This window comes from Fulmarus glacialis, unplaced genomic scaffold, assembly GCF_000690835.1.
Source record: "Fulmarus glacialis isolate BGI_N327 unplaced genomic scaffold, ASM69083v1 scaffold45741, whole genome shotgun sequence".
In the NCBI taxonomy this organism is placed as follows: Eukaryota; Metazoa; Chordata; class Aves; order Procellariiformes; family Procellariidae; genus Fulmarus; species Fulmarus glacialis.
The window spans coordinates 1-10,218 of NW_009195514.1; the positions used below are offsets into that span (position 1 = coordinate 1).

At 36.1% G+C, this 10,218-nt stretch overlaps 1 protein-coding gene across 1 annotated transcript in view; it reads left to right on the forward strand.

Moving 5' to 3' along the window:
* Window positions 1-3,048: 3,048 nt before the first annotated feature.
* Window positions 3,049-10,218, forward strand: part of LOC104084324 (SH2 domain-containing protein 4B-like) — a gene marked incomplete at both ends in the record, with an annotated part of 10,617 nt that continues 3,447 nt past the window's right edge. The window contains one exon of the mRNA XM_009588103.1: window positions 3,049-3,188. Within this exon, the coding sequence (XP_009586398.1) occupies window positions 3,049-3,188 (140 nt within the window). The remainder of the gene's footprint in view (window positions 3,189-10,218) is intronic.

Below are 10,218 nucleotides of genomic sequence, written 5' to 3' on the forward strand. Positions count from 1 at the left end.
ATCCCTAATTCTATGGGGTATTTAAAAAGATAATTTATTTTTTAATTTTTTTTTTTATTCTGAAGAAGCTCGTGGGCTTTGAAATCAGTGCTTCCTAAAAGCATTGACTTTTCAAAAATAATGAGCTGTCCACTCAGCTAATCTTCTTAGGACTCAGGAGATAACAGTGGGAGGATGATGTTAGAAATAATCACAGATACTAGCATTAAATGTGACTGAAGAACAATACTAGGCTTTTCTTTCTCAGAAATAATAAGAGCAGCCTAATGTATTGTTCATCATGTGTGTTATGGAACTATTATTCACTACACAGGTAGATCACTATTAATACCCCATATTTCAGGTCTTTTGATTTGTTGTATTATCAAGAAGACAGATCCTCTGCTGGTGTAAACTAGTGGAGCTCAGCTGTGCTAAATGCAGAAATGTTGATTTATATAACTTAGGGAAAAGCGGCTGAATTCTTTCAAAGGGTGGAGATTTGCATTTGTTCCATTTTTCCACTCTGAAGATGGTATTGCTTGTCACTGCTAAATTGCTTACTTCTTTTCAATCTTTTTGTCATTCTTCCTTAAACATGCCATTGTGTGATCCCTGACCGGAACAACCAAACAGTCCTGCTTCCTTCTGCTGCTTCTGTCCCTCCCTGAGCTTCTAGAGGTTGCAAACAGCAATATGGTTTGCTTTGGAAAGCTATTTTCTGAAAAGAATTGGAGTTATCTTCCTTTAATTCCAGATTTCTGGTTAACAGATAGCTTCTGCAGAGCTAGAGAGAACTGGGGTGGGGGGAGGAGAGAAACAAAAGCCTTTTCTTCCCCATGGTGGACAAAAGGCTTTTTCCGTTTTCCAGACAGACATTCCAGACACCTGTTTCACCATTGGGAAAATGTGTATGAGTGTCTCTTAGGGGCATTAAACAACAACACTGTTTGGACATTCATATTACTATATTTGGATTGCTTTGGGTATTTGTGCCCTGGGAGGTGTTAAGATAGGACAGACAACCTTCGAATGAGTACTTTTCCAATGTATTACAAAATACAAACTATTTACTGTAGGGAAGTGTTAATTAATATATACTTTTACTGAATGAATATAGCTTTTGGATAGTTCAGCCCCTTTCAGCCTAAATAGAGGCTGAATTATAACAAACGTTTATACATAGTGTGAACTTTCATATAAGTAGCATCTTCAAACACTGAACAGGAAGAACCTGTGTTAAAAAAAGTAGGTATGCAAGTTACTTTTTGCAGCATTATGAGCAACATCATGAAAGCTCAGTTTTGCATCTCCTGAACCCACAGACTACGTTTAGAGAATAACAGAAGTCAGATTTTGGCCCCATTTTTAAAATCTCTCCACTTATATTTGTAGTACTTATTAAAATAGACCATGGGTTGTTTTGGTCATGCTGTGAATCCTCCTGTGATGAAAGTTTGTTTTCAAACTTAGAAAATATGCCCTTCCACAAAGTTCACAGTGCACAAATATGATGTAATAAAAAGGAAGCTAAATATGTCTGATTCCCCTTTGAGAGCACGAGCAATCCCATCTAAACATAATTTTCAGACTTTACATCATACCGTGTCTTAAGAAAAAAAAAAAAAATTACCAGTCCAAAGTCTGTAGCTAAGAAACATTTGCTCAAATATACCAGCTCAGCTGATTGATAGAACATGTTGGTGCATTTCAGAAAATTGTTTTCCAGTTTAAAGTAATCATGGGGTTTTGTTGGGTTCGGTTTTTTGTTGTTGTTGTTTTTCTTTTTTTTCCCTGTGCTCAAGTATTGCTGGTCCCATTGCAATGAAACATTAATATCCCACAAAAGGGAGCAAAGTTAGGAAAATGCAAAGATCTTATGAAATCCCACTTCTGACCTTTAATAAACAAAAGTTATTTACGGAAGACAGAAAGATCTTCCCCAAACCTTCTAATGTAAAAAGCAGAGCTTCACCAGATTTTATTCACCTGGATTTCAGTTGCTTCACCCTAGAAATTTGATAGGATTAACATTTTGCAACAACTCACAATCTACTTTGGGCTTCCCTTACTTACAGTTTAGGTTAGGTAACTAGGTTAATAATTCAGGGTGATTTTACTCAGTGACTTGTAACAAAATTCTTATCCGTAAGTTTGTTGCCCAAAAGGGTATAGTGTTGGTTCCACTATAAAATTAAATAAAAAAACCTGTTCTTATTCACAATTCAAGTTATTTCAATAATATGAATAATACTGCATGAAGTTCAGTTTGGGATTGTTTTGGGGATTCAATTGAACAGTGAATTAAATCTGCTTCTTCGCTATCTAAGGAAATTGGGAAAATTTATTACAAAACAGATAGTTTCCTATTTCTGCACTAGTGAAGCTCATGTGTTATTGATAGTATGTGGAAGGCCAGCTGTAGAGGCAATCTGTATCAGATTTCCGTCTCCTTTAAGGTCTTCTTGGAAGGGAACTTTTTTGTATGTTACTTTTAGCTACATTTTGCAAAGTGACTAGTGTGTGCTGAAGGATCTGGCTTTTCTTCCAGAATGTAATGATCTTGATATTTGGAAAACATTATTCTGTGTTGGTTATGATAACACATGGTGACAGTTGCTAATCTAAGAACACCAGTAAATCAGTTGCTGAATTCTACAGATTCTGTAGATTATGTGTATACTGCTTGAGTGGCAGTGATATCTCCAATGGGAGTACACATGGACTTAAAACGAGCACTGCTTATGGATCGTAGGATAGCACAGGCTTTGGTGCCACATGATAAAACATGTTTTCCGTATAGATTTCTGGTCTTAGATACTTACATGTTCCTTATTCCTGTGATACCTGTGCATCTCAAAACATACCTTTCTTGGAAATTTCTAAGAGGTAGGAAACTTCTATTAAGCCTGTTGTTGTAGGTGAGAAACCCGAAGTTAGAAGAGGCAGTGATTTGTCCAAGGTAACGTATCTACTCTGTGGGAGGAAGCAACTGAAGCAGTGTCCTAACTTTTTGGCACATTCTTCCTCTTTAGTCACCTCTGTTTTACTTCATTTTGCCTAGAGAAGAGAAGAAGAGGAAAGACAAAAGGGTGAAGAACAAATAAGGCAGCAGGAAGAAATCCGAGCGAAAGAGTTGTATCTGAGCCTCAAGCAAGCTCAGCAGCATAGTCAACACAGCGATGATGACCAGGAGTGGGAAGAACAGTGTGAGTAAAATTACCTTCTCAGGATTAATGTGTTTCTAAAAGCAAATAAAAAGAGACTTGTAGAATGGAAAAAGGTGTTGCCGAAAATCTTTTCTAGCTAGAGCAATGCAAAATGCTATATTATTTTGCAGGAAATTACCAGCCTGACTTTACAAACAGAAGTTACCGTGAGTGTACCAATTTCACATTTCTTTCTGAATAAGAATCCATGTCAATACCTTACAGAAAATTTTTCGTGTACGGTGACTGAGATAATTAATTTTTGTCTAATGTAATTAATTAACAGTTTTGGCTTAGTAATAATAATTCTGGACACAGTTATTTCGACAGCTTGTCCTCAGCTATCTCTGAAGAGGTAAAATCTGTCTTCATCTGTATTTTAATTACTTCCATATGGTGATGGGGTCAAGCTATGATATCAGCACTGAAACTCACTTCATTTCAAAAGATTACAGTAAACAATACTTAGATTATTGCCCTGAAAAAAATCCTTATGATGATGATCTCACTCTATGGAGGTGCTGTTCCTTTTTAGCACCCTGAAATTCTTTATTAATATCATAATTGTGATTAATTTAAAAATACATTAGTGTTTTTTAAAAGCCTATAAGGAACGGGACAAATATATTACTATATATATGTGTGCATACTTACTGTAGGTAAGTAAAGGTCCACATTATAAGTAAATAAGACATACTAGGTTATTGTGAATAAAATCTATGTCTGCTCCATCTGGAGTCTATTGTATAGTTGGCTTTAGAAGTAGGAAATTTGTTTGCACTAAGAATTGTGCATTTTTGTTGGGGGAAGAATATTTATTTCCCACATCTATACTGATTTGATTACTCTGCAGAAAAAGGAAGTGTAGTCAACAGTAAGTTTTAGCTCATGTGGGGTTATTGTATTAATTAATCAGCTAATATTGAAAATGGAGTTTTAGGGAGCTGATAGTCAGTATGTGTTGTATGAAGTACCTCATGAACTAGGAAAAAAATATTGCTGTAGTGTTACTTATTTCCTGACAGAAGTATACGAAATGTTTCAAAATATGCAATGAGTTTATTTTATGGTTTTAGTCATCACTTCAGGAGTTCCTGAAGACTAATTACGGAAGTCCTATTACCTGGAATTGATGTGATAGTGAATCATTCTGTACAACATGAATTAAATCTATATAAGATACACTGGTGCCATTTTCCAAGCTCATAGCAGGCTATGCTCTTTTTTGATCAATAAAATCTCTGTATATTACACTGTCAATAAAAAGAAGGTAAGTATTTCCTGAAGGATTATCTAAATCCAGGTGTATGTGTTTATTCAGAAAGGAAAACTGTAGCTTGCGTGTTTAAGAGCAGAATGAGTTGGGGAAAAAATAGCCCTTTAGTTTTGTAGAAAATGAGGCATTATCAATTAGCATCAGCTGGCAACCTAGCATAGAGGATGGTATTATGTACTTTAGCATTTCTTTGATGGCAGATAAGGAAAGAAAATACGTTTGCAATAATTAAAAAAAAAAAAATATCCAGCCTATCTTTACACTGAAATTGGCAATAAAATAAAATACTTTAAACATTACTAAAACCAGCTATCATTTTCTTACTATTGCATTAAAGAGGTAACTGAGTTTTTAAATTGTTGTCTCACTTTTTTCAAGGAATGCTAGTTGTACAGGGACAGATATCAGAAATGCAATAGAGGAATTATGGGAGAAGGCAGAGAGGAAAGGAATAAGCTATGAAAGGTTTTGACCGTGATTTCTGTAATGACATTCTTGGTCTGTCAAAACACTTTTCAACTGCATCATATGCTGATGGATATAATCTTCCACCGGTATTTTTTCTTGTGTAACCTTTGGAGTATTCTGTATGCTCTGAAGAAACTCTGTCACCTTCAGTCTGTGTGCCACAATACCTATAGACCTGTCTGCTTGTGATCAAAAGGGTGACTGACTGCAGCTCACGTAATTTCAAGCTATCTAGCCTGGTCACCAATAATAGTGCTGCCATGGCAAAATAAAAGCTCAGCACCTTCTAGCTGGTGGCACCACAATTGGGTTTTGCAGCCTACTATAATTTCTGTGCTGCCAGAGTTTATGCTGTTATCAGTAATTGATTTAGCATTAAACTAACTGCAGACTAATGACTAGAGTGTATTACATCCTTATTTATCCTCTTATGCTTATCTCAGTGTCTCAATTTATCTCAGTTGGTTTGAGGGCTTAGGATGGTGCTCCATTAGCAAAGGGGTGTGACAACTTGAGATATGAAGATGCAGCGTTTAGTACCTTTTCTGAAACCAGTTCCTGGCTGGTTTAGACTATGGCATCAGAATTTGCATTGAGCTTCCCGAGGAATGTTAACGTCTTCCGTTTCCTTAACCTTGCTGCAGAAGCCAGAACCTCCAGCAGACAGGCAATAACAAATATTTGGAAGTGGGAACATTTGAAATTGCTATGGAATGAATTGTACCTCAGGTTCACCAGATTTTTCACTTTTGATTTCAGTTCCAGGTTTTTTGTTTGTTTGTTTTTATGATAATCCTTTCATTTTGTCTTCAAATATTCCTTTGGGACACTGAGGGGAAATTTAGTCAGGTTAGGCAAAGCTATCCACTTTTCATCTTTTATAAGCAATAAATGAATGCATGAATGCATAAGAGAATTATAAGCAGATGTAATATTAACATCTTTTGTCTCTACACACCTGCAATGGAAACCATATGCCCATTAGGAACAAGGCCAGGCTCCTTTGTGTCTTACCTCCTTGAAGTCAGCCCTTCATATTCAACAGTGCTGGGGGGTCAGTACTGAAGAGGACAGCAGTGCTAGAGCAGCTATTGCGGAGAGCAAATGTAGCAATGATATTGATGACACTACTAATTTATTTAGTAGATGGAATTTAGAATGTGGTGAGGATTCATCTCTCCTCATCACATTATCCCTCAGCTGTTTATTGCTAAGGCAATAAGCAAAGTGTTGCTAATATTAGTTTCTGTTCTTCAGTTTAGTTTGCCTCTGCTGTTTGCCTGATTGTGCCAAATAACAATAAAAGCCCATAGAACCGCTGTGTTAATTGTAATACATAATTTTAGTGCTTTTTAATATACTAAATGACAAATGTAGAATAACTTGAGAAATCAGTACAAAAAGGAAAAAAATGATGTTATAAGAGCAATTATACACTTTGATTTCATATAACGAATATATGTCGGGGTATTTTAGAGGGCAGTTGTGAGTTAATATGTGGAGCAAGTATATTGGTTGGCAAATGAGAAGATGAATCGTGGAAACGACTGATTCGAAGAGTCCACTGTTCAAAGCTCTTATTCTTTGAAACTGAGAAGTGAGAACTAAGGCTAAGTTTGGATAGAGGATTGTATATATTCTGATTAGCTTTGGACCTTTCTACAGGCTGTTCCATTTTGTAGGTGTCTAGAGTATTCAATAAACAATACCTTATATCACAGTCTCTAAGTGTGACCTGTCTCTGTGAGAGCAGAAGAGGAATCTGCAAAAGATAATAGGAAAAACCATAGCATAAATATTCATCTATTGAATATTGCAAAAGGGAATCTGTTAGTACACTTACAAACCCCTGCAAACTGCATCAAGAAATGAAGTGCTCAGATACCATCTGACCAGCTGTACTCATCTCCAGACAAAAATTTTTCCAGTAAAAATGTAAACAGAGTTGAGTGACTTGATCTATTCTCATGACTTTCCCTAAGCACCCAGTTTTGGTCTCTGTTGGAAGCAGGATACTAGGCTGACTCATTATAGCTTCTTTTATATTGTTATATTTTTATGTTTTTCTACAAACTATGTCTATGAATTTATTTTTATATGAATTTTAAAGGAATTTATGTTCATTTGGTACTTCCACAGAAATTCAAGTGAGTGAGTTTACTGGCAGGAGCATTTGATAAAATGCTGAATTTTAAAGTGAGTAGTCCCTAGTTCAGCTATGCATTAACTAAGCAAGTGCTCAACCTTAAGTACGTGTCACTGAACTTCAGTAGGTCTCAGAGTGCATTGTTGAATCAGGATGTGATTATTCACATGCTTTCAGATAAGAAGATTGTCGAACTGGAGCCGTACTGCAGAGTATTTGTGGGAAGTTATTTTCCAATTAGGAAATGGAAAAACACCGTGTGATTTGTATGTGCACTCCGAAAATCTGAAGATTGAATTTTATCTATTAAGTAGTCATTTTGAATTACTCATAAACAAGCTTCCGAGAATTATTAACAAGGGTAAAGCTGAAACGAATTAATTTAAAAACGAGGATGCGTATTCATGGCACATGTTTTTTTTCCGCTTTCACGTAGCTCTCACTGTAACTCGCAGCTCTTCAAAGGCACAAAATAGATTATACAAAATGGAGAGTTCCTAGTCTTTCACAAATGGTGTGATCATGTTCAGCTGCAGCACAGCATGAATTAATCCTCATCTGTATCAAAAGATTTGGTATTAGAACTTTGCCAGGACTGCTAATAGGGATTTCTCAATCCTAAGTGAAAATATAAAAGGCAATCTTGTATTTTCACTCAAAAGACAACTTAAGTAGATTCTTGTAAACTGTTCAAGGTAAACAAGGCAAACTCAAATTAAGACCTATAGGACCATAAGAGCTATTGCATACACAAGCTTTGTGGTTTCTTCTTTGTTGTTAGAGTATGTTCACACTGTAGGTCACGTAGACATGTCTAAGCTGGCTTTAAACTATTTATTTCTAGTAATGATAATCGTATAATCATGACAGCACAGACCTCAGTCTGGATGTTTATACCAGTTTTCCAGGAGGGTTTGGTAACCCATTTTTGGCCTGCTCTGCTGCAGCTACAATCATATTGGCACCTAACCTATATAAACAGCTCAGGCATTTCTACACAGGTTACAGTGCCATCAGGGCAGAAGTGTGCTTAATTTTACAAGCGCTGAAGGAGGATGTACCTGTTGTTGGTGTCACCAACACCTGAAGAGAAAACTAGTAATGGAGGTGGACTTACAGGAACTGGCTGAACTGTAGATTTCCTGTGAGCTTGACAAATCAATCAAATTCCTCATTTCCCAGTCTTGTCAGTCCTGACATTATTCCATAATATAAAAGGAAGATGAAGAAAATGTAAATTATTATTTGCAGTAATTCTTGATGCTAGTTATATGGACCTATGGTGATGATTCAGAGATTTTAAGGGTGGAAGACATTATTCAGATATCTAGTCTCCCTAGTGAAAATATTGACTATTGAATTTAATGTTTTGCACAGGGGTCATGCCCCTCTACATTTACTGTAAAAGGACAGCCAGTCAAGAAAAGTAATCTGTTCCTACTTAAGATAGTACTAGAAGTCCTGACTACTTTTGCTTTCTTATTGTGAGGGAGGCTATGATGTGTCCTGAAATACAAGTAATGCAAAATTTGTGGCTTCTTTGACCTTGGAATATTTGTGCTACACTTGATCCAGATATAAAGTTCTTATTTCTAGTGAGATGGTTCAGAGTGAGAAATATGAATATTCATTAAATTCTTGTCCAGATTTACCTTCAGACTTTGTGCGACTTTCTCAAGATAGATAACTTTGTGGGAGGTATCGGTAAGGGAGGATGGTTCGTGTGACACACATCATCTTGTCTGGAATGTAGAGGAAAACTCTTTTTAGATACCTGACTGCAATGGCTGGATGAATCTTTATCCACGATACTCTTTCCAGTCACCAAAACCAGTTAGTGATGGCAGTGACTTTGATTATTTACCTGACACAAAGTCCCTTGACCAGTCAGAGAGTTTTAAAAGAAACTTGGGATAACATAGCAACACAGATCCATAGTTGGAGCTGTACCAGACAATTCCTGAAGATAGAGGAATGTGAGGAAAGAGAGGGAGGTTTCTGGGAATAACTATAAGGCATGGGATAGGGAGAAAATCAGGACTCCAGTAATGAAAAAGAGAATTGATTAAGAGAGCCTATGCATCCCTATGGTCAATGATACAATTCTTCAGATACCTCAGCTGGGAAATTTCAATAAAAATTCTTCATAGCATGAAAGAGATGTCTCTGTGTGTGTGCGTGTATGTATATATATAAAAAAAATCTAGATGCATGTACTTAGATATCTATGCCATGCAGCCTTCCCTATCCCGACATACATACAGACACATGTACATATGTATGGGTATGTACGTATATGTAAACACATATACATATATATGGATGGATAGAGAAGGCTGCATGTCATACATCCTTTCAAAAAGTTTTCTGAATTTTAATATTTGGCAGTTGCAAACTATGCTACCTCTCCCCATTGTTTTGTTATAAGAAATACTAACATTTGATACAGGTTGGGAAAGTGTGGTCCAGGTCACTGGCTTCTGATGGTATAGATTTATTAGCTAGCAAAAATACAGTAGGAATGTCTGTTGAAAAGAGTATCTATTACTGAGGAAAGTGGGGCATGAAGATACCTGGCCTATTTCATTACCAGGCAGCCTGTACATCAGTAGAAAAGAATCCCAGAAAGCTCCAGGCAGTCTGCCCTCGATCTGTGATTGTGACAAAAAATGACTGGTTTCTAAATGTCTTACCAAGCTGCATGGCACTCATCTTCCTTGTTGTCTCTCGTGTTGTTGCAAACACAAAGTCCACATTTAAAACAGCCGTTACTGATTGGCTTTACAAAGGATAAATCACAGAAATTTTGTAACTAATATACTTGACCCATTGAAGTAGTATATTTAGATGACATTATCTACCCTTAAAAATTACCTTTTTTATAAGATAAATAGTAAAGTAAGATAAATAAAAGTAAGATAAATAGTGAAACCTGTTACTCATATTTTCTGTGCTGTACAGTTGTTTGTTACTTTGTTTAGCTAAAAATACAGGGTATGTAGTTAAATGAAATCCTGCCAGTTGTATACATATGAAGCATCTATGACTTGTTTATTATGCTATCTTGATAAGCTTTTAGTCCTGTATATCTTTCTACCTATGATAATATTATATAACTCTTAAGTTTAAAGGTCTTTTCT